The sequence below is a fragment of the Misgurnus anguillicaudatus genome, chromosome 15 (genome assembly GCF_027580225.2).
Source record: "Misgurnus anguillicaudatus chromosome 15, ASM2758022v2, whole genome shotgun sequence".
Taxonomy (NCBI): domain Eukaryota; kingdom Metazoa; phylum Chordata; class Actinopteri; order Cypriniformes; family Cobitidae; genus Misgurnus; species Misgurnus anguillicaudatus.
This window is the reverse complement of record NC_073351.2, coordinates 27,452,448-27,477,618: the sequence shown is the minus strand read 5'-3', so window position 1 is coordinate 27,477,618 and position 25,171 is coordinate 27,452,448. Positions and strand designations below refer to the sequence as shown.

The 25,171-nt window shown below is 40.2% G+C and overlaps 1 protein-coding gene and 1 long non-coding RNA gene across 2 annotated transcripts in view; one reads left to right on the top strand and one right to left on the bottom strand.

Moving 5' to 3' along the window:
* Nucleotides 1–24,866, top strand: part of LOC141349263 (1-phosphatidylinositol 4,5-bisphosphate phosphodiesterase gamma-2-like) — a 37,473-nt gene extending 12,607 nt beyond the window's left edge. The window contains exons 17-32 of the mRNA XM_073853695.1: nt 7,679–7,879; nt 8,010–8,129; nt 8,483–8,663; nt 9,154–9,222; nt 10,734–10,843; nt 11,515–11,608; nt 13,393–13,396; nt 19,681–19,743; nt 19,840–19,979; nt 20,480–20,582; nt 21,316–21,539; nt 21,747–21,881; nt 22,070–22,181; nt 23,975–24,154; nt 24,239–24,327; nt 24,449–24,866. Coding sequence (XP_073709796.1) covers nt 7,679–7,879; nt 8,010–8,129; nt 8,483–8,663; nt 9,154–9,222; nt 10,734–10,843; nt 11,515–11,608; nt 13,393–13,396; nt 19,681–19,743; nt 19,840–19,979; nt 20,480–20,582; nt 21,316–21,539; nt 21,747–21,881; nt 22,070–22,181; nt 23,975–24,154; nt 24,239–24,327; nt 24,449–24,454 — 1,831 coding nt within the window. The 3' untranslated portion in view covers nt 24,455–24,866. The remainder of the gene's footprint in view (nt 1–7,678; nt 7,880–8,009; nt 8,130–8,482; nt 8,664–9,153; nt 9,223–10,733; nt 10,844–11,514; nt 11,609–13,392; nt 13,397–19,680; nt 19,744–19,839; nt 19,980–20,479; nt 20,583–21,315; nt 21,540–21,746; nt 21,882–22,069; nt 22,182–23,974; nt 24,155–24,238; nt 24,328–24,448) is intronic.
* On the bottom strand, nt 4,199–5,475 carry LOC129427436 (uncharacterized). Its single transcript, XR_012357737.1, has 2 exons — nt 4,880–5,475; nt 4,199–4,792 (listed from the first exon to the last, which is right to left on the bottom strand). It is a non-coding gene; the product is annotated as an uncharacterized lncRNA (long non-coding RNA).
* Nucleotides 24,867–25,171: the final 305 nt, after the last annotated feature.

The following is a 25,171-nucleotide window of genomic DNA, read 5'->3' as shown; positions in this document are numbered from 1 at the left end:
ACAAGCCAAATCAAGTTCAAAAAGGTCCTTAAAGGGGCCATGGCATGAAAATCTGACTTTTTCCATGTTTAAGTCCTATAATTGGATCCCCAGTGCTTATATCAACCTAGAAAATGTGAAAAAGATCAAAGTTTTGGTAAACCATTCTCTACAAGCACATGAAAAAATAGGTCATTGATATTTGTCTCTCCTTATGATGTCATAAGGAGCTCTCCCTTACGAAAGGAAAATATATTTACCAATATATTACTTGAAATATATTGTAATATATTGCAATTAGGGCTGTCAATAGATTAAAAAAATTAATCTAGATTAATCGCATGATTTCATGAGTTAACTGCGATTAATCGCAAATTAATCGCACATTTTTATCCATTATAAATTTACCCTAATTTAACACTTTTCAGGTTTTTAATATTCTAATCATATATACATATATAGATGCTTTATGCAAATGTATGTTAACAACAGCCTGTTTACATTTTTAACAGAATCACCAGCCATTGTTTTGTATACGAATTTTCCTTTAAGAAGATTTTTCTTTCTCCATTTTTGTTTGCTGCTGCATCATTTGTGACCTGTGCTGGCAAGTTGAGTCGGAATTAGCAAATAAAAAAAAATAGTTGTTCATATTTTGACATTCTCTATTAAAACATAGAACAATGCATGATTTGTTGAAATATAACAAAATATGACAGAACTACATGTGTTTGAAGTTGAAAGAGTCAAATTACCACAAAAATTACCACATCCATACATTATATTACCACATCAATACCTTAAAATCACTGGTAAAACTAATAGATTTAGCACACACAAAGCAAAAACATCATCAATGTATGTTCAACTTTTTTTCCTTTTGTTTGATTGACATTGAGACAGACTGCTTAAAATCTAAGTGATCTAATATAATGTTACACATCAGACATGTTTACCCACCAGTTAACCAAACATTTACTTAAGACATAACAGATTATAGATCCTACCTGCGTGAATTCTTATCAAAACAGATTTTTGTAAAACTGTAATTTTGTGTAGATGTCTATATATATCCGGGTCGCGCACTCGCGCGTATGTGTGCACGCGCTTCAGATGTCAGTCAGTCAGACTCAGCGTGAGGGGATCGCTTTTGAGTCTTGTCGCTCTTAATAACTCTTTAACATTAATCAGGTACCGAACTTTAATGACTCTCTTAATGACTATTTTAACATCAAGCAAGTCCTGCAGTCTATTTTCTAAGTCATGCATAAAAGCGAAACCAAATGGAATCATAACTCTAGAGTCACACATTACAGCACTGAAAAAGCACTCTCTCTGTGGCAAAAATGCAGGAGTATAGGGCTTGGGCGTCGTGACGTCATTACTTGTCGTGGCGGCCATGTTGGTTGCCTCCTTTACTGCTGCGCTCCATGCTGCGCTCTGTTTATACATACTTTCTCTCAATCGTGTGTCTTAATTTGATTAATTTGTCGTTATTTTTTCAACCATGGTAAACCGTTGCTGTATTAATAATAAAGTAACACATTAAAAGTAATTTACATTAAAAATGACAGATAAGAACAAAACTTCATTATGTTTTATTCAATATCGGAAACCAAACATTAACCTCAACCCCTCAGTAATGTGTATACATGACATATAAATGACATTTATATATACGACAGTGAAGTATAACATCTGAATATTAATTTATATAGCTTAAGTCAACATTGAACATAAGGGAAATGTCCCGGTTTACTCGCCCAAAATACGGGAACATTTCAACATTCATCTTTCTGTTGCTATCCCTCTGCTGACAGCAAAAACTGCTGCATTAACTAAGCTAGTTGTGAAGCTAGGTCATACGTGACTTTGCTTACAGATTGGCGTGAAATCGTGCTCTTACAACAACCACGCTGTTATCTTAAATTACTATTTTTTTCATATGGATCCCAACCGTTAATAGTTCCGACTTTGTCCACATACCGGTCCCTGCTTCCCTGTTTAACGTATCCCAGTAAATTACACATACTTTTCCGGATTTTAACATCTTTTTTCTTTCTTTTAATTCTCCCAACTCTGCCGCTTCTCCTCGTTCAACTTGCTGTATGATTACATTCGCGAGGCCACCAACATGGCCGCCACGTCCCAGAATGCAACGCGGCGCCCAAGCCCTATTAAATTAGCAAAATAATTCGGATTGGGTTGCCTTTTGCCCATAGCCACAGTCATGTAGAGGTGCTTGCTTTTATTTACTCGTGTCTACCACAGACATCTGTTCTCTCAGCGGCATCTTTCCTGCGAGTCAATAGTCCCTTTCACACATACAGTCTTTACTGGTAATTTACTGGTAAATTGCAGTTAACATGTCATGTGTGAACAGAACCTTTCCGGTAAATCAGTGCTCCCAATTTACCAGTAAGACAGGTTGTAAGATTAACGGTAATTTGCCGGTAAGCGCTGTGTGTGAACGAAAAATATAGCATTACCGGCATTTAGATGACGTCAGACCGCGCTGACAGATCGGGCCAATCAGAAAGTTTTTTATACAGGTGACGCGGTTTCCCCCAGACTGTTTACGGACGTTTCCACACACATGTTGCTTAAAAGTCGAGCACACCTGAAGTTAACATCCACATTTCTTCACCAAAGTTGTTTAAAACAGCTTACCATCTAATTGCCAAATTGCAGACGTCCTTAGCACACCATCTGTGAAGCCTAACGTGCAAACGCGCATCCGTTTGACGCCGCCTAACGCAATGTTGTTTGGTCACGAGCAACTTCGCGACCGCTTGCCACAGATGTGAAAACAACAAAATACGGACCGTGGATATTAAGTCATAACCCGCCGTTTACAAATACGACACAGACGGAGCTCGCCGGCCGCGCACCACAGGTAACTTCCGCTTTCTCTCCGAGCTACCGGTATTTTGATACTGATGTGTGATGTCTTACTGGTAAAAAGACGGAACGTCACTGCATGTGTGAACAGCACATTTTTGTATTTACTGGTAAATCCATTCTGGTAAATTCATGGTATTTTACCAGAATTACTGTGTGAAAGAGGCTAATGTCACAGAGAGAGCAGAACAAAACGCTGTTGAATTAGCCTATTAAACAACGGCCCGGTCACCAAGATGCTCCTTCAACCAAACCGTTTTGCGTTAATCTCCGTTAATGAAATTAGTGGCGTTAAAATGAATTTGCGTTAACGCGTTATTAACGCGTTAATTTTGACAGCCCTAATTGCAATATATTATTTTACTTTCCATTTTCCAATATATTATATATTGGCAACACATGGAATAATATATTGATGGTACATATATTCTATATATGTGTAATATATTGCAGTATATTGCAAAATATACAAATTATTGCCGCTTTCAATATATTGTACATGAATATAATATATGTGTTTATATATTTAAAAATATATGCAATATTATATTTATAAATATCTGCAATATTGTATTTTGATTTATATGCGAAAATGTATTAACAATAGATGTAGAGATATAGTTTCACATATATGTTTACTATATGGTAGAATATATTTCAAATATATGTAAAATTATATGGAAATATACATGAAATATATGTAGATATGTGTTCGATATATTGTGGAATACATTTTAAATATATGTAAAATAATATGGGAAATATATGTGCATATATGGGAATATGTATTAAAAATATATGTACAGATATAGTGTCACATGTATGTTTACTATATGGTAGAATATATTTCAAATATATGTACAACTATATGGAAATATATATGTAGATATGTGTTCGATATCTTGTGGAATACATTTTACATATATGTAAAACTAGATGGAAAATATGTGAAATATATGTGCATATATGAGAACATGTATTAACAATATATGTACAGATATAGTGTCACATGTATGTTTACTAAATGGTAGAATATATTTCAAATATATGTACAACTATATGGAAATATGTATGTAGATATGTGTTTGATATATTGTGGAATACATTTTGCATATATTTAAAATGAGATGGAAATACATATTTATTGTAAATGTATGCACAATATGTGTACATATATGAGAACATGCACATACAATGTATGAATATATTTGGGATATATACAGTTTATGTACATGAAACATCTAAAATATATAAATACTTAAATATGCAACCTGCAATTTACAAACATTTACACCACATATTAACACAGACTGATGGGTAATCTATCAAAAGCCACCTTTATTTTCTTTTAATCAGGCACAGATACTAAACCCAATTTGAGGTACAGAGCTCTATAGGCCTATTAAAACCACAAGAGGTTTTGCATATGGTCAGTCAAAGGAAATGTGATTGGCTTTACATTACATTACATAAATGTGTTGCATTGCATTTACATAAATTACATTTTAAAAGAGTGCCATTAAACAAAAAATATACAAAATATAAATTGAAGCAACTTAAATTATTTCAAAATTTCAGCAGTGCCATTATACAATATAAAGACAATATCAATAAAGACAATATCAATAAACAAAATGCACAGACAATAATGAACAAATAAATAATAAACAAACTTTCAAGAAGTTTTGGGAACCGTGAAAAAGCAAAAAAAAAAAAAAACATTTGCCAAAAGAACAGTCCATTATCCTGGTTAGGAGTCCACCTTGGTTCTTCACTGATGTAAACCACTTACATACCCATGCTTTTGCTCTTCACCTGGTGTCTTAATGCCATTAGCTCGAAGATTCTACTGTTGATAGATTTTCTGACATCAGCTTCCTTGGCCTTATAGGAAACTGTTTTAAAACAGCATCTGTGGAGCAGAACAACAAGTTGTTCACAAAAATCTCTCAGAGATGCAATAAAAACTGAAAAGCACCAGCTCTGAAAACTTATATACCTTTTAAAACTTGAAGTTTCCTTGGAGCCTGCTGACATCAGCCTTCTTCTTCTTCTTCTTCTTCTTCTTCTTGAGTTTTACTGGCAGTTGGCAAACAACTTTTAGTGGCATTACCGCCACCTACTGATTAGGAGTGTGGGTCAGGATCTATCTATCAGCCTCCTTGTTGCTGGTGTCTGTTACGCATCCTGTCCTCTCTTCACGCCTGAATCTCAGCTTCCTACTCGAGCATTTTATATATATATATATATATATATATATATATATAAAATATAGTGCCCTTTTTGTTCTTGATTGCAATATATTTTGTATCATATATAAATGTATGTTTCATGCATATATTGCAATATATCAAAGCATATAAAGACAAACTATTACATGTAAAAAATACAGTGCCCTTTCTGTTCTTAATTGCAATATATTTTGTCTCATATATACATGTATGGTTTATGCATATATTGCAATATATCAAAGCATATAAAGACAAACTATAACATGTAAAAAATATAGTGCCCTTTTTGTTCTTGAATGCAATATATTTTGTCTCATATATACATGTATGGTCTATGCATATATTGCAATATATCACAGCATATAAAGACAAACCATTACATGTAAAAAAAATATTGCCCTTTTTGTTCTTGAATGCAATATATTTAGTCTCATATACATGTATGGTCTATGCATATTATTGCAATATATCAAAGCATATAAAGACAAACTATTACATGTAAAAAATATAGTGCCCTTTTTGTTCTTGATTGCAATATATTTTGTTTACATGTATACATGTATGTTTTATGCATATATTTCAATATATTGGAAAAATATAAATGTTAAATCCCATATATGGGAATATGTTGCCTAATATATTACATGATATTTTTCAATATACTGCAATATATTTTTGTTTCGTAAGGGCTTATAATAATACCACCCCTTAATCTGCACTATCCAACCACAGCACTGCCATTTAGTGCAGAGAAAGGCACAATTGAGTTTTAATTGCAACAAACTTTGCATGTTAAAGGACACACCCAATACGGCACATTTTTGCACACACCTACAAAGTGGCAATTTTAACACGCTATAATAAATTATTTATATGGTATTTTAAGCTAAAACTTCACATATGTGCTCTGAGGACAGTAAAGATTGATTTGACATCTTAAAAAAGTCTTGTGCCATGGCCCCTTTAAGTCATTCCGCATCACTGAATTCATTGAACTACATAAATACAGGAGCAGCATTGAGCGGACTCTCGCGGCTGTAGACGGTAACCTAATGGTTACACTTGGATCATATGAATTAATTTTGACCTATAAGTTGTACCTGACTAGAAGTTCCAGGACCCGACAAACTATGAAAAAGTGTGACTTATAGACCTTTTGCGAGTAGAAGTCAAAGTTACGACACTGCTAGTCTCGCGTAGCCAGACCTTCAATACTGAAGGTCTGGTGTTTTTCGCTGCTTTTTCTGGACAAAGCCCGCCCACGAGCTGTTTGACCGACATGTCAAACAACCAATCACAGTTTGTTTCATCTAGCGTCACGTTTCGGACTCCCCACAATAACGAGCCGGCTGGCAACAAGTCAGTTATTGAAATAACCAGCCGCAACCAAATAGTATCTAAATAAACAACATTACTCACCATAGGACAACGTTGAGCACTTCATCAACAGCCACACCAATAAGACGATCCTGTTAAACGTCTGTTTGAAGCATATCTCTCCACTTTTTAACACATACAAGCAATTCAGGAGAACCAAACTTTTAAACTCCACTAACTGCCTTAAAGAAAACTCTTGGACGCCTTTTAGAGAGTCGATGCCGCGAACTATGCATATTTTTGAGAATCCAATGTTTAGCTGATCATGATAACTGCTCATTATTATCCACGTGAACACGACTGATTCTCTTCCTCAATGGAACGTCAGAGCTTTGTTTTCCAGGGACTGAAACTAATCGCGACACTCGCGTCTCCTGGAAATCCATTTTTTTCCAACCAATCAAAGACGACTTTAACATTTTCACAGGGTTTCCAGAAAAGTGTACGAAAAACATCAGACGTTCAGCCAACAGTTTGTGGGCGTGACGTCTGAGGCTGAGACTACGACACTGCAAGCTGCGCGCGCAATGTGGTGGCAGAAAAACAGTGGAAATGAATTATACACGAGTGAAATGAGCAAGATAACTCACTAGAAAATGATTTGTTTTGCTGGTGAGTGTCAGAATAGGAATGTCAAAAAAGATGACCTTCATTTTTATAGAATACCATCGTCGAAGACACCATTTGAAGATAAACGTAGGTGTTTGGTTGCAATATGCCCTTAAACGGACAGACTGAAGTGATGAAATCATTTGGAAATCTTTTAATAATTAGAATAGAAAGTAATTAGAGAAGATGTCTGGTGTTTTGCCGAAACTATGGTAGCTGTCACAGGACAAACATGTCATCGTCTGAGACAACGTTGGGATGAAACACACTCAATATAATGTTTAGGGCTACTGTAGAAATATGAGGGCAACTTCCATGTAAGGGGACCCGGGGTGTATGCAGATAAAAATGGCAATAAAAACAATACATTTAATTTTGTAGGGTCTATACATCACTGATAATAAAGTTATGTATATATTATTGCATTTCTGTCAAGAGTTCCTTCTAAAAGTCCCACATTGCAACTTCAAAATTCAAACATGAATGAGCTACATGATTAATATTTGTGATTAAAATCCGTTTAACACCTCTTTATGCAAAAAAAGATTAAAGTAAATGAATGCACTTTGCTCTCTTCATAGGCGCAGCGGACGAGTTCAGCATTTGCAAATCGGCTCCTGTGTAGACGGAGGTCACCTGATTTATTTCCTGACTGATAACCTTCACTTCCCCAGTGTGTATGCGCTCATCCAGTATTACAGAGAAAATCATCTCCGCTGTAAGGATTTCAATCTGTGTCTCACTGAATTTGTGCCACGACCAGACCAGCACCTGCAGGAAGGGTTTGTTGACGCTCTTATACAGAAACCAAGTTTTTACCACATCCAGGCCATCAGGGTTGTAGGAGACCACGTGGTCAAACTTTAGGCTTCTGTACAAGTTCTCGCAAACAGTTCTCTTTTTCATCTTTAGATGGTTTTACAGTAACTTGAGTCGAGGCGAGGCGGAAGACTTTCTGATGAGAATCCCTCGCGATGGAGCCTTTCTCATCAGACAGAGAGAAGATTCAGATTCATACGCCATCACCTTCAGGTGCTACTCTTCATCTTTCTCCTCTTCATTAGTTGTGTTTGCTTACCCCGTAATAACCCATAATTATTTGTATATTAAACACCCTAATTACAGTCTGCTGACATTCACTTAGCTGGTAAATCCACCTTAAGCTGTTTGTTATAAGCTGATCTAGACTGAGTGAAACAGTTAAAATGGTCCCTATCCTTTCAAAAAGTACATGTTTGCACCTAAAGATGTCGTATTATTACCTTTTCTAAAGGATAGTGCCTCAGTGACAGCTTGGGACCATTTTTCTGACATTGTCCTTTAAATTTGTTAGTCCATGGTGATCTACTATAAATGTATTTGTGTGTTTTTATGGTAAAATGCAGAGGTGAAGGGATGGTGAAGCACTGTCGGATACACAGAGAGGACTCTATGTACGTGTTGGGCACCTCCAGTGAGTTCGAGAGCCTGGTGGAACTGGTGGAGTATTTCCATAAGAAGCCACTTTATCGGAAGATCAAGTTGCGTTATCCTGTGACACCTGAACTAGTGGACCGCTTTAGTTCGGTAAGAACAGGTGATATTAGAAATGCTTATTTATTGTTTTAATGATTGTAAGATCAAAAACGATCGGCTACTCTTGATCTACGAATAAGCACAAATGTCTTCTCTATTGGAATTTTGAACATCTTAGAAATTAAGCAAAAATAATCACTTTCAAACAGGTTGATATCTGAAAATATGCAACATTTTTATTGTTACTTTTGAGTAACACGGTCAAATACCAAAATTGGTCTTTGTATTCCAAGTAACACATTTAAAGTAATTTATACATTTACCTTTATATGTTAAGGGTGAGATTACAAAAAAAATGCATGTTTTAAAAATGATTAGTGTATTTTGTAGTATACTCAAAATAATGTAATAATATTGAAAGGCATACTTGGGGTGGGACTCTTTACTGACTGTATACATTAGAGCTAATATTTAGATAATGATTTTGTCCAGTCTAACTTTTACAGAAACAGGGTGTGATATTTTGTTTCTTTCCTTTCAGATACAAATATCTGGTTCACTTTATGATTCTAAACAGTACGTTGAGGCAAATGAGATTGAGGCATCGCTGGTAAGCACTTGAATGCAAACAGCTTCTTCATGTTAACTGCATGCATATGAGGTCATCTATTGTGGGCTGGGGAGGAAGCACAGGTTTTTTTGCTGACAGATTAAGGGCCCTATTTTAACAATCTAAGCGCATTGTCTAAAGCGCACAGCGCAACGGCTAAATGGGCGTGTCCGAATCCACTTTTGCTAATTTAACGACGTGAAAAATGGTTTGTGTGCCGAGCGCATGGTCGAAAAGGGTTGGTCCTATTGTAATGGGAGTATTTTGGGCGTAATGTTCAATAAACCAATGAGAGTCTCAGCTCTCATTCCCTTTAAAAGCCTGTTGCGCTGGCGCTATGTCTAATCCCTATTTAGATGACGGACTTTGTAAACTGAAAAACTAAGCGGAGGAAGAAGATCCCCTGTTTAAGATTAATGTTAAAAAAAATTGTTGTTTTTCACTTGTATTGAAATTGTAAAAATTTTTATTAAAACCTTTAAAACCCGTTTTCTTTTAGTCATGGAAGTAAAAAAGCAAGCTTTTAATTGCTTTAAATGTATGGCTATCCAATATCATCAAAAAATAATTTACAAGTATGTAAGATAAGGTTTGTACTCTAACAATACTTTATTTGTAACAAACAGGAGATAAAGAATTTGCAAACGGCTCTCCGCAAGGTTCAGCACTTGGACAGCGTTTTTTAGCAAAGAGTTTTTTTAGCATAACTTAAAAATGTTTCTCATCTGACCATATCCACAGGTACAGAGTCATCATATACAATAAATCCGTGAGGTAGCATTTAAAAACATTTAAAAACAGATGCATTTGTTTAAAGCAAAGCATTTATTTACCAGGCTGCAGGTGAAGCAGCTCTTTGTGCCTTCTAACGTCTCATAATTAGTCCTCATTTATGTCCAAGAGACTCAATTATAATATTTTACATTCAATCCTTTAATCTTCCATATTTAAAAGCATTTTTGCTGCTGCGCATTCATGTACTTTGTGATAAGCAAACCCGCGTTGTCCTCCCGTTTATAGGTGCATATTACTAATGCGCTCTTTAAATAACATAAAACATATTGCGCCATTGACTTTAGATTTTAGACCAGGTTTTTGTTGGTCAATGGCGTAGTCTATTTTAGTTGCCTCAAAATAGCAACGCGCCAACAATGCGCCTGAACACACCTCGTTTTTCAGACCAGAACACCCATGGGCGCCAAGGGGGCGCAAATGCATTTGCTATTTAAACAACGCGGCGCTAAACGTGAAAATTAGGGTGGAAACTAGCGAAAGACACTTGCGTCGCGCATTGCGCTGCATTGCGCCGGGTGTAAGATAGAGCCCTATATTACAACATCAATGTCATGTTTATGTCACATGTGCTGCACTGTTCATGTTCTTTCTAGATGTCCGTGTCAAACATAATTCACAAATCTCTTATAAAGAGAAGTTCCTTCAGAAACATCTGAGATATTGTGTGGTTTGCTTACGATTGTGATAATATTGATGTATTTAGTGTTATATTTTAGCCACAGAGCACAGTGAAGGCCCTCTATGACTACAGGGCCATGCGGCCAGATGAACTCAGCTTTAACCAGGGTGCATTAATTCATAATGTAACCAAGGAAGCCAATGGATGGTGAGATTATATCCAGAATCATTCAACAATTATAATCCACAATCATAAAATAACTTATTTGGGCCTAATGAGATCAATGTGACACTAAATCAAACCAATGTTTAAAGGAAAACACCACCATTTTTCAATATTTTACTATGTTCTTACCTCAACTTAGAAAAATTAATACATACCTATCTTTATCCAATGCATACACTTAATCTTTGTACAGCGCATCGTGAATGTGTGGATATATTGCAGCACTTCGACCTCGGGTGTAGTAATATTGTTGGAAGTTTGAGTGAGGGGGGAGTAGTCAGGAGTGATGATGTCGAAGTGCTGCAAACTAAGCACTCTTCCGCCATACAATATAGCTTTCATTTTTTATCCACTTAAAAACATTATGACGTTTTATTTTGTGCCACCATACTTACTCGTGTAACTACTCATGTAACAGTCTTTAAATAGGGAAAACATGGAAGTGTTTGGTGGCTTCTAAATTCATCCCTGTTTGGATCCTGGGGAGTAAATGGGGCTAGGCTAAATGCTAACACATTCATGACACATTGTACAAAGATTAAGTGCATGCATTGAAAAGATATGGGTATGCATTAATTAATCTAAGTTGAGGTAAGAACATAGTAAAATATTGAAAAAGGGTGGTGTTTGCCTTTAATCTGCTGATCCCACAGGTGGAAAGGAGACTATGATGGGAAACTGCAGCAATATTTCCCTTCAAGTTATGTAGAGGAAGTGGCAGATTCTTCATCTGAAGCCAGCTACCAGGTAAACCATTTATAACTCTTTAGGAATTTGTGCGTTTTACAAACACTTCACTTTATAGGTTGCTGCTCTGTCCCAAAACGAAGGAGCATTCCCAGCTGTATTCCTGTAAGTATGATCCCAAGGCAGACAACTTCATTACTGTATATTGCCTTATAAGAAGGCAACAAAGCATGTGCCCCTCTCTAAAAAGGAATCCTAGCTTGCATTGGAATGATAAACATTTGACAGATGCACCAACTAAAGCAACCTACAGTGCATTCAAGCAAAAAGATTATTATTATGTCCAAGAGACTCAATAATAATCTTTTACATTCAATCCTTTAATCTTCCATATTTAAAAGCATTTTTGTGCTGCTGCGCATTCATGTACTTTGTGATAAGCAAACGTCTCGGTTACGGATGTAACCCTCGTTCCCTGAAGGAGGGAACGGAGACGTCACGTCGTGACCGACGAATTGGGAACTCGCTTAGAGAGACCAATCTGCTTCGTATACTACTGAAACGCCAATGAACTTGGGATTGAGATATTTGCATAATGCTGGCGCCGCCCCGCCAGGTGCGTATATAAGGAGCACGTGCAAATAGGGAAATCAGCTTCTGTTCGCTGAGAAAGCCGGAAAGATGACCGGCCGTAACAGCAGGTGGCAGCACCTGTGGCGACGGGACGTGACGTCTCCGTTCCCTCCTTCAGGGAACGAGGGTTACATCCGTAACCGAGACGTTCCCTTTCAGTCGGTCACTATGACGTCACGTCGTGACCGACGAATTGGGAATCCCTACCAAAACGCCACTAGGGGCTGACCTCTTCCAGTGTCTGCAAAAAGCTCTCCAAATCCCCTTAAGGGAATGGAGAATAGAATAAGGCAGAAAGGCCGGGCACTAGATGTTCCTTTAACCCCACAGTAGTGCCAGCGACTGGGAAGCGCCCTACCAGAGCGGGATAGGAACGCTGCGGAAGCCACCGCCCCTCTTAAGGGCTAATGGTGGGCGAAAGTCAACCGTAGTTGAGGTAAATAACAGCCGTGGCTGTGTAAGCAAAGCAGTGCTCTGCTAAGGGAAACGTGGGCTGGTAGGATTAACCCCACGGAAAAATACTCACAAAGGAACCCGTTGGGACACAATGTGGAGCCCAAGCCAAACACGTAGGTTCGTAAGAATACAGCTAGTGAAAGGCTGACAGCCAATGCTCCGCAACAAAGGCTGTCAAGGCAGTGGAGGAAGAGCAATTCAAACCATTACGCATTTTTGCTCTGATGGCCTTCCATACTGAAACTCAATGTGGAGCCTCAGTCAGAGGCTGCAAGCCGACTTGCGAGTCTGCTCTCCGTGCCCTCCCTGGTGAGGAAAGAACACGAGAGGATACAGGCACGATACGAACATTGTAAAATCTAATGAACGTATTAGGTGTCGCCCAACCAGCAGCTCTACAGATGTCTGTTAGCGAGGAACCACGAGCGATAGCCCAAAATGAGGCAACACTCCGTGTGGAGTGCGCTCTCAAATTAAAGGGGCAAGAAATACCCTGAAGATTATAAGCCAGGGCGATAGTATGAACTATCCAATGAGACATCCTCTGCTTAGTGACAGCTTTCCCTTTCTGCTGGCCACCATAACAAACAAAGAGCTGGTCTGAGGTCCTGAGGCTTTGCGTGCGGACCACGTAGAATCGCAGTGCGCGTACGGGGCACAACAAAGCCATGGTTGGGTCTGCGTCCTCCAAGGGCAGCGCTTGCAAGCTCACCACCTTATCTCTGAAGGGAGTGGTGGGAACTTTGGGCACGTAGCCTGGTCTGGGTCTCAATGTCACGCTCGAGACAGCAGGACCAAACTGAAGGCACGAATCGTCAACAGAAAATGCATGTAAATCCCCTACTCTCTTCATGGAGGCCAATGCTAGCAGGGTCAGAGTTTTCATTGATAAAAAACTTCAGACTCGCAGACTGCAAAGGCTAAAAAATATGAGACCAGAAGGCTTCAGCACCATGGACAGGTCTCAAGAGTAAAGAGGGAGGGCGCGAGGGGTTTAGCCTGCGAGCGCCTCTTAAAATGTAATAATTAAATCATGCTGGCCAACTGATCTGCCGTAGATAAGTGAGTGATGAGCAGAAATAGCGGCGATATGAACTTTAATGGCGGAGGGACAGCCTACCATCTAACCTATGTTAAAGATATAAAAGCATAATGTTAAAGGGCATTCTCTGGGGTCCTCGCGTTGCAAAGAGCACCGGGTGACGAAAAGGTTTCATTAAGCGCGTAAGCCCGTCCTGTGGACGGTGCTCGAACCGCATCGATGGTGTTAGATACCGCTTGCGATAAATCACCTAAACCTTGCGCGCGCTCAACCACCATACATGGAGATCCACAGGTCGGGGCGCGAGTGCCAAATGTGCGCCTTCCTTGAGAAAGAAAGTCCTTCCTCAGGGGAATCCGCCAGGGAGGGCTGTCGCGAGGAGCATTAACTATGAAAACCAATTCTTGGTCGTCCAGTACGGACGATTAATAAAAGGTTCTTCTCGTCCTGCCTGACTTTGCACAGTGTCTGCGCAATAAAGCTCACTGGAAGAAATGCGTATTTACGCACCCCCCGCGGCCAGCTGTGTGCCAACGCATCCACGCCGAGGCTGCCCTCGGTTAATGAATAAAATAGGCGACAGTGGGTATCGTCCGGCGACGCAAACAGATCTATCTACGCACAACCGAACTTCTTCCAAATTAGCTGGACCGTCTGGGGGTGGAGTCGCCATTCGCCGGGGGCGCAGCTCGGGAGCGCGTCACCGCTGTATTGAGCGATCCCGGAATGTAAATGGCACGAAGGGACCTCAGATGCTTCTGACTCCAAAGGAGGAGATGACGAGCGAGATGCGACAGGTGACGAGAGCGCAAAACCGCCTTAACGGTAAATAACGCAACAGTCGCAATGTTATCGGTGTCTACTAATACATCCTTCCCTCGCATCTCCATAGCGGAGCGTACAAGTCCCAGATATACAGCGCACCGCTCGCGGCAGTTGGGGTGCTATGTACACCCCAGAGACTGCAAGCCCGTCATACGTGGCTGATCATCCCGTGCTTAGGGCATTGCATGCTACAGAATGCCAGGAGACCCCTCAGAGGCATATCTTGCTATCAGAAATGCTGGGTCTACTACAGGGAAATTTAAATGACACGCAGGTGTAGTGTTTACACAATGTATGCCGGTGCGCCACGCTCTCCTCTAGACTCGATCGTAAAGCCAACGCTGAAGCGGTCTCATATGACGCAGCTCGAGCAGTGTCACAGCTGCAGCATGCTGTCATATGTCCAGGAGCTTCTGAAATTGTTTCAGAGGGACCGCGTACTTCCCTCGAATTAAACCGAGGCAAGGCAGAACTGACTAGTTGCGCGCTCTTGTAAAACACGCCAATTAGTTGCTTGAGTCTAATTACATACTGAGAAAAAGGATCCTCTGCACGGGGCAAAGTTGCTCTTTCCCAGTCGACCTGATGACTTAAACGAGCGAGATGCCGAAGCATTAACTCTCTGTGTTCGCGCACGTCTGCCAAGAACGGGCTATTATAAGTCAACGTAAATAAAAGCAGAATGCAAACAACACTCTCTCTCTCTCTGATATTTTAATGCCGTGACTAGCACTTTCATGGAGACACGGAGAGAGAGAGACAGCTCGAATGGTGTACTTAATATTAATATGCCCACCCCACGACGCAGAGCGAAAAAACGGTCTAAGGCGAGGGGAGATGGACACAAAAAGTACACGTCTTACAGGTCTAAGGCTGCAAACCGATCTGAATATTGAAATACGAGCCTCTGCGTTATCATCCAAAAAAAGACCACCTTTGTAGAGCCGGTGCGTAAATCAAATCGATCGTAACCCACCGCGTATTTTGGGTACTATGAGATAAAGGCTGGAAAAACCCTATCATCATATCATCATCTCGGTAAGAGGGACCGGCTCGATACATCCTTCGCCAGCAGGATATCGACTTATGCACGCAGTACATGTGCATCGGACACTTTCACTATAGTGAAACGAAAGCCCGAGAATTTTGGGGTTGTGCCGGTAATTGTATTTCGTAACCGAGGCGGATCGTGCGTAAAACCCAACGAAACGGGCTGGGAACTGAAGCCAAGCACCCAGGCACCGTACGAGGAGAATTAACGACACTACCGAAGTACCCGTGGTGGGGCAGCGAAGCGAGACAGGTGAGACTGCCGGTGCGTCTGCTGTGACAGCATAAGCATCTACAGTATGTGTGTGTGACACTGACCTGAGCCCGCTGAAGGTGACGGTCGTCTGGTCTCCTCTGCGGAGAGCACAGACTCCGATGAGGGTGCTGGTGGTCCGGTCTCCTCAGTGGAGGGCTCGGACTCCTCAGAACACCCGCTGGCGATAGAGGAGAGGTAGGGTGAGCTGGTGTGTGCCCACTCACGGCTCTCTCGATCCTCTGGAGACCTGGAGAGGGAAGAGGAATGCACTCTATGTGTGGTTAAGTGGGTACCGGCTAAACAGCCGGTGGAACACATGCAAACCAAGAATTTTCCACCCGACCCTCTATCGGGGGAAGGAGCGAATCACCGTCTCCTGAAGAGTGATCCTCTGCCAATCCGGGTCGCCCGCTTACTGGCCACTTAAACTCCAGATTTCACGGGAAGCGGCTAAGCGGGCGGAGCGAGCTGCTGACGACCGGTTCCCCCGCGCTGCCGAGATGGGGTCCGAGGAGGGGAACGGAGGTGGTCGCCGCAGGACGCCGACGGCGAGAGGCCGACTGAGGAGCCGGCGTGGTGGTTTTTACCAAGGGCAGCTCTCCTTCGCCGGGGCATGACCTAAGAGATCGCCTCAGTCTGCGCAGCGGAGCTGTACGACTCCACGGCCTCGCCGAAGAGGCCGGTCTGTGAGACAGGATCATTCAAGAAGTTGTTCTCGCCTGCGTCCGTCAGCCAGACACAGCCAAAGGTGGCGATCTTGAACCACTGTGGTGGACATCGCACGACTGAAGGTCGCGGCTTCCCTCGTAAATCCTTGGTGAACCTGTAGCAACATTATTGCGTGCAGGCCTGAAGCCGCCTCTCCGCATGCCTGACGGACAGCGCCCGTAACCGGACGACTGTCTACAAACACGGGAGGGAAGGGTTGGGTGGTCCCTCCAGGAACGCAGCTGCATCGCAACCCCCCGCTCCACTGAAGGGGTCCCCGCCCTTAGCGGCTCCATTGGTGAGGGAGGTGAGGGGTGAAGCTGAAGCTGAACGACCGGATGGCCGCAAATCACGTCAGCTCTTCGTGCCGTCGGGAAGAAAGGCACAGGAGAAGAGGACCGAGAGATCCGAGCAGCTCCGAAATACAAATCACGTGGGCGATACGGTTCGGGCGGAGAGGGGTTAACCTCTCCAACTCTACCGTTTCCGCCGCTCGAGCGGGCAGGGCCGCCATCTCCGGAACGACTCCACTTCGGAGGAAAATTTGACACCCCTCTGATGCTGCAGAAGTGAACAGGACCAGAAGGAGGTCCAATGGATTCGGCAGAAATCGTAGAACACGACTCTGCAGTCTCCACCGGAGCCTCAACCGGCTGAGGATGAAAGGCCGGTAGGTGGAGGACGCATCCTCCGTCCTACTCTGCGTAGTGATGCGAAGAGCGTCATGCGAGCGCTTGACAGCCGCACCATGGCGGTGTCAGCACTGCAAAGGCGCGGACAGCATTCCCGTAGAAAAGTCAGTTGTCTCCGCAATCCAAGAGGGTTATGCTCTCACAGAGAGAACAAAAACTCTCTACGAACGCAGCCTCAGAGTGCTTGATGCCCAAGCATGAAGACAGCGCTCGTGACCGTAACTGGAACCCTTATACCTCTCACATCCAAGATCGCACGGACGAAAAGCAATCCTGAAAAGAACGCTGATCTCCGAATATACGAGAGAGTGGCTGTCTTTAAAAAGACACAGAGCTCTCACGTATCACTCTTTAGGGAAATCACTCTTTAGGTGCTCAGCTGATGATGCGCACAGGGAAAGGCAACGCACACACTAAACTCAAAACAAAAAATATGCAGAGCAGTGGAATACTGCGAGCGTCCGCTGTGTTAGTACTGCTTGTCAATCAACTTCAGCAACCGTTCCCAGAAGAGCAGATAGTAGTTTCTCAGTCAGATAAAGCCGGCTTTCGAAGCGGAAAAGCTGATTTCCCTATTTGCACGTGCTCCTTATATACGCACCTGGCGGGGCGGCGCCAGCATTATGCAAATATCTCAATGCCAAGTTCATTGGCGTTTCAGTAGTATACGAAGCAGATTGGTCTCTCATAACGAGTTCCCAATTCGTCGGTCACGACGTGACGTCGTAGTGACCGACTGAAAGGGAACCCGCGTTGTCCTCCCGTTTATAGGCGCATATTACTAATGCGCTCTTTAAATAACATAAAACATATTGCGCCATTGACTTTAGACTTTAGACCAGGTTTTTGTTGGTCAATGGCGTAGTCTATTTTAGTTGCCTCAAAATAGCAACGCGCCAACAATGTGCCTGAACACACCTCGTTTTTCAGACCAGAACACCCATGGGCGCAAAGGAGGCGCAAATGCATTTGCTATTTAAACAACGCGGCGCTAAACGTGAAAATTAGGGTGGAAACTAGCGAAAGACACTTGCGTCGCGCATTGCGCTGCATTGCGCCGGGTGTAAGATAGAGCCCTATATTACAACAGCGATGTCATGTTTGTGTCAGGTGCTGCACTGTTCATGTTCTTTCTAGATGTCCGTGTCAAACATAATTCACAAATCTCTTATAAAGAGAAGTTCCTTCAGAAACATCTGAGATATTGTGTGGTTTGCTTACGATTGTGATAATATTGATGTATTGAGTGTTATATTTTAGCCACAGAGCACAGTGAAGGCCCTCTATGACTACAGGGCCATGGGGCCAGATGAACTCAGCTTTAACAAGGGTGCATTAATTCATAATGTAACCAAGGAAGCCAATGGATGGTGAGATTATATCCAGAATCATTCAACAATTATAATCCACAATCATAAAATAACTTATTTGGGCCTAATGAGATCAATGTCACACTAAATCAAACCAATGTTTAAAGGAAAACACCACCATTTTTCAATATTTTACTATGTTCTTACCTCAACTTAGAAAAAATTAATACATACCTATCTTTATCCAATGCATACACTTACTCTTTGTACAGCGCATCGTGAATGTGTGGATATATTGCAGCACTTCGACCTCGGGTGTAGTAATATTGTTGGAAGTTTGAGTGAGGGGGGAGTAGTCAGGAGTGATGATGTGAGTGCTGCAAACTAAGCACTCTTCCGCTATACAATATAGCTTTCATTTTTTATCCGCTTAAAAACATTATGACGTTTTATTTTGTGCCACCATACTTACTCGTGTAACTACTAATGTAACAGTCTTTAAATAGGGAAAACATGGAAGTGTTTGGTGGCTTCTAAATTCATCCCTGTTTGGATCCTAAGGAGTAAATGGGGCTAGGCTAAATGCTAACACATTCATGACACACTGTACAAAGATTAAGTGCATGCATTGAAAAGATATGGGTATGCGTGAATTGATCTGGGTTGGGGTAGGAAGATAGTAAAGTGTTGAAGAACGGTGGTGTTTGCCTTTAATCTGCTGATCCCTACAGGTCGAAAGGAGACTTTGATGGGAAACTGCAGCAATATTTCCCTTCAAGTTATGTAGAGGAAGTGGCAGATTCTTCATCTGAGGCCAGCTACCAGGTAAACCATTTATACCTCTTTAGGAATTTAGGCGTTTTACAAACACTACACTTTATAGGTTGCTGCTCTGTCCCAAAACGAAGGAGCATTCCCAGCTGTATTCCTGTCCCAAGGCAGACAACTTCATTACTGTATATTGCCTTATAAGAAGGCAACAAAGCATGTGCCCCTCTCTAAAAAGGAATCCTAGCTTGCATTGGAATGATAAACATTTGACAGACGCACTAACTAAAGCAACCTACAGTGCATTCAAGCAAAAAGAGCTTTTATTTAATTTAGTATTAAAAGTATATCAATATTAGCAAGTCAGTTTGCCATGTTTTGGAAAAAAAAAGATGAGGAGAATCCATTAGGAGACTTATGTAAAGGTGTTGTGGACATCTCAAAGTGTACTGTAGGTAAGAAGATTTCTTATCTAAGTGATGTGAACATCAGGTACAGGTTTTGTTTATTTTTAGTTATGTTTAAATATTAATTTATTTTATTGTTTCCAGTTTCCTCAGCCAAACATGGCAAGTCTTTGGTTGTGACACTGCAGTTTAAGGAAAATAAAGATATGGTGCCATTTGATTTCGCCACTGAGACCATCGAGGAGCTGTACGAATGGTATCAGGTGGCCCGCGACATCACCCAGGTTTGCCTTACATTAACACTGTAACTTGCATACTTTTTCTGAATATGGAGTGTACTGTAGCAGAGCCATAGGCAGAGTTGCGTTTCTGTGCTCGGGAGGACTCCCTACCAGCAAACAAGGGTATTGCAATACTTTGAGATTAGTGGCTTTATGATTTTTAAATATGTTTTAAATAAATTAAGTCTATTTTAGCCTTGGTACCTTAAGACAAATCATTATTAGCTTTGGTCTGCCTATGGTCAGAGCCTCCAGAATATTTATTTTTAACAGCAGGAAAACAGATTTGTCAAAATAGGATGATAAATAGAATAGAAATCTTATTTTTCGTAGCAAAGTCCCATTTGTGGCCCATATAAAATCACAATAAAGAATAAAGAAAGTTGTGTGGAAAATAACCTTAATATTTTTAATATTGACTGAGTAAGGCCATGTCAGGGATTGAAATCGATGTGAAATCAAACTTCGAATTTGTAAATATTAACAGTGAATTCCCATTGCAGAAACAGCAAAAGGGGAAGGACAAGACCAAAGAAAAGGTGGCCAGCGAGATGTCTGAATTGGCCGTTTATTGCCAGCCTCGCATCAAAGATAAACAATGCTTTGGTACAGACTCTGATATAAATACTAGTGCTGGGCAAAGATTAATCCTGATTAATTGCATACAAAATAAAAGTGTTTTTTTTTGTGCATAATTTATAAATATCTGTGTGTGTGTGTATGTATCTATATCTATATATCTATATATATCTATCTATTAATACACACAGCACAGACACATATATTATGCAAAAATGCACTTTTATTTTGTATGCGATTAATCGGGATTAATCTTTGCCCAGCACTTATAAATACGCATTATTACATACATACACTTGTGTTCACAGTTTGAAGATATCACACTTTTAACACTAACTCCTTATTTTTCCACCTATTAGAATGATAGTAAACTCATCAAAACTAGGGATATGAGAAGTATATTGTAACTTCGGTTCGAGCATCCAAAATAAATCACAAGTTGTATTTTATCATCCTCGGTAAACAGTAGTAACCCTTTCCATCTATATTTGGGCTCATCCTCAGATGGTTTTGACATTCTCTAATAATAAGCATGTTGGCACAAGTATATTTCGCTTACAAAAGCAATTTCAAACTAAAATATTTGATAATATTTTTAAGATCTTGAGAAACATTTTAGTCAAATGGTTTTTATACTTCTGATGAATTCAAGATTTCACATAAAAGTGTACACACATGAAATATCATAGACACATAACTCTATAATAAGTAAAACTTTTCATAAAACTGTGATGTTTGACTGATTCTGTTTCCCTATCAGACAATTATACCTACAAAGAGGTCCGATCCTTTGCTGAGGATAATATACCTGCCAGAAGCAAGTCAAATCAATTCTTGTCATATAACCGCAAGGCACTGAGTCGCATCTACCCTAAGAGCCAACGAATGGATTCCTCCAACTATGACCCATATCCTCTATGGATGTGGGGCTGCCACATGGTGGCACTTAACTTTCAAACTGCTGATAAGGAGCAAGCAAAAAATGTTGACAGATAAATAAGGAAAAAAGCAAGTACAAGGGCACAGTTGCAAAAAACTTAAGAGTTAAGAAAACTCCTAGTTGTGAAAATTATTGTCACTAAAGTCTTTCTTAACTGGAGGGGGTTTTTTTTGCAACAAGCTACAGAAAAGAAAAAATAACCCATAATGCTTTTCAAGTAAAATCTATGTTTTTATGTGTCCCCAGATAAGTACACCCAGCTTAACAGCGCCCTCTTCAGTCTGAATGGAGGTACAGGTTATGTGCTCCAGCCTGAGCTGATGCGTGCAGATCATTTTGACCCTTATCAAGAGAAGAAGAATGTTAAATTCACCATAACTCTTAAGGTAAGACACGTGACCCACATAGTCTGGTCATCAGAGTTTGATTCATTTCCAAAGCTAAATTTACATTATGATACAATATGATCTACTTTAATTGTTGGTCTTTTTTTTTTAAATGCACAGTTGTTTATACTAAAAAAGAGACTTATAGTTTGAATGTAACAGATTGTTAATGATTTTGTGATGCTCAGGTGATAGGAGCACGGCATCTACCCAAACCTGGTCGCAGCATCGTCAGCCCTTTTGTAGAGATCGAACTGTGCAGCCAAACAGATGAGAGCAAATTTAAGACTTTTGTTTGCCGTAAGTAGAGGGAAAACAGGGGATGAGAAAGACATTACAATTTAAACTTTAACTACACAAAAAAGATATAAGAGAAATGTACCCATTGGTACCTTAAGGTTCTGATTTGTACCTTTAAAGGTATACTAAACATAATACAATGTTGTACCTTTTGGGGTACGTTACTGTACCTTAAAGGAATATTCCATTTTCTTAAAAGAATATTTACTCACCACCAGTGTTGGGGGTAACGCATTACAAGTAACTTGAGTTACGTAATAATATTACTTTTCTGAAGTAACGAGTAAACGTATTACTTTTTAAATGTACACATTAATATTTGAGTTACTTTTTCAAAAAAGTAACTCAAGTTACTTTTTTAGTTTAATTAATTTGATTAAAAAATATGTACGGAATTAACTTAAACGTATGCACTCTCTGTGCCTGTGTGGAAACAGTTTGAGTCAGAAACTGAGATGGCAGGCCAGAGCTAAACATTTGTTGTGATGAAATATGCAATTTCTGAATGCAGAACTTTTCAGTCATAAAAACTCCTGCAAGGCCTGAAAGAGATCAAGCTTTAGCCAAGAAAAAGTAACACAAAAGTAACTAAAAGTAACGTAAGCATTACTTTCCATGAAAAGTAACTAAGTAATGCAATTAGTTACTTTTTTGGGGAGTAACTTAATATTGTAATGCATTACTTTTAAAAGTAACTTTCCCCAACACTGCTCACCACCATGTCATCCAAAATGTTGATGTCTTTCTTTGTTCAGTTGAGAAGAAATTATGTTTTTTGAGGAAAACATTTCAGGATTTTTTTGTGCTTTAAAGTGCCCATATTATGAAAAACGCACTTTTTCTGGGTTTTGGGGTGTTATTTTGTGTCTCTGATGCTCCCACACGCATACAAACTTGGAAAAAATCCATCCATGCTGTTTTGAGTGAGATACAGGTTTTTCCTCTGCCTTGAGTCTCAGATTGCACGAGTTCAAACTCAGCTCCGTTGTTACGTAACTAGCCGTTTCGTCACATTCAGTTTGAACTTTCCCGCCCACCACCCCACTCGCAGATACATGCTATTTTATGGCGTAATAGCACTTTTGGGAGTACTTCGACTCGGCGCAGTAACACTCTCCCTCTCCCATTATGAAAGTGAGAAGGGGAGCGGACTTTTCAGGCGAGTCGAAGTACTCCCAAAAGTGCTATTACGCCATAAAATATAGTTCCTCTTTTAAATCCGCTTAGAAAAGCCCTACATTTTATTTTGTACCACCAAACTTGCTCGTATAACTACTCGTCTTAAATAGGAAAAACGTTGATGTGTTTGGTCACTTCTAACTTTATCTCTAAATGGTACAATTGAATGAATGGGGCTAAGCTAAATGCTATCGAAGCGTCGCAGCGTGCTCCAGCGCTTACGTGCACGCACACAGATGATAGAGGGATGTATCAACAGTTCTTACTTAAGGTAATAACATATTTTAATATTGAAAATGAGTAGACTATTCCTTTAAGGTACACAATAGGTAATTAGGGTATAATATTGTACCCCAAAAGGTACAACATTTCAATGTGTTGTATACCCATAAAGGTACAAAAATGAACCTTTGAAGGTACCACTCCAGCGACAGAAAAGGTACAGTTTTGTACCTCTTATCTGACAGTGAAATGTTGCTTAATATAAAAATGTAAATGTTTTTATTATATACAGTTGTATTTGATTGTTCAACATTAATATTTTTATTCATATAAATGTTTTTTTATTTAACTTGTGCATAATGTTTACTGAATTAATGTGTTTATTTTCACAGAGGATAATGGGCTAAACCCTGTATGGGTCGGGGCGAACCATCAGCTTTCAGAGGCAGTTACTTTCAATGTTTATGAACCAGAACTCACATTTCTACGCTTTGTGGTCTTTGAGGAGGCCATGTTCTCTGACCCCAATTTTCTGGCCCAGGCTACTTTCCCCATCAAAGGCGTTCGCCCAGGTATGTTCATTGCTGAAGTATGCACTACAAAATGAATCGTTTTTAAATTAAGGTACGAAAATACTGAGCTTATTGATTTTACAGGGTATCGGTCTGTCCCTTTAAAAAATGGGTTTAGTGAAAACCTGGAGCTTGCATCTCTCCTGGTGCATGTTGATATACAACAGGTGAAGGTAAGAAACATTTTAGTAGGATCCAAAGTCTAAAAGTGGGTAGGAAGTGTGCATGTGTGAATTTATAGACACATCATCCTTGCAGTATGAATATTCATATCTGTCTTTTTTCTCTCTACAGGTATAGTAAACAAAACAACAACAGCAAGTTCTATATGCATAAGCAAACTAAAAGTGCTGAAAGTCCGGTTTTCTTCCTTACTGGTTCTTTTGTTCTTAAATGGTTGTTCCTCTCGGTTCTGCTGCTTTATTACTGCTGGTTTCCTAACAGGCCTTAACGACGGGATGTTGCAGCCATCTTACTTGTGTGCTCATGAAGGAATAAATCTGACATTTTGAGCAATACTATATATGTTGATTTCTCTGTGGAAGGTGTAACGGTCAGCAAAAATGAAACTGATGTTTACTCGCATGTGGACATGACATGAAACTGAGTAAAGGACAGATGTTTCATTTTGAGTGAACCGTACCTTTAAACTCAGTGACAACTGTATGAAGGATTTCTGTTTCAACTGTGTATAAATAATCATCTGTCTGAATCATTTTGCATTGGTTTTTATTCATATATTTGCCTCTGTATTAAACTTTACTGTCCTAAAAGTTTATATATTAATAAAAAAAGAACAGTGAACAGCAGTTAACAAGTGGGTAATTAATAAAAAGAAATTAAAAGCCACAACACTATCGTCGTCGTCTTGCTAGCGAAATCTAAAATGCCTCAATACCTCTTACTTTTTATGTGAAGGTGGCATCAACGTCGATGAAGCATCCAAAACCTCCATTTTAAGGACTAAATGAAAGAACGACAGGCTCACCTCTCGCACCTCGGTAACAACGCGCAAGG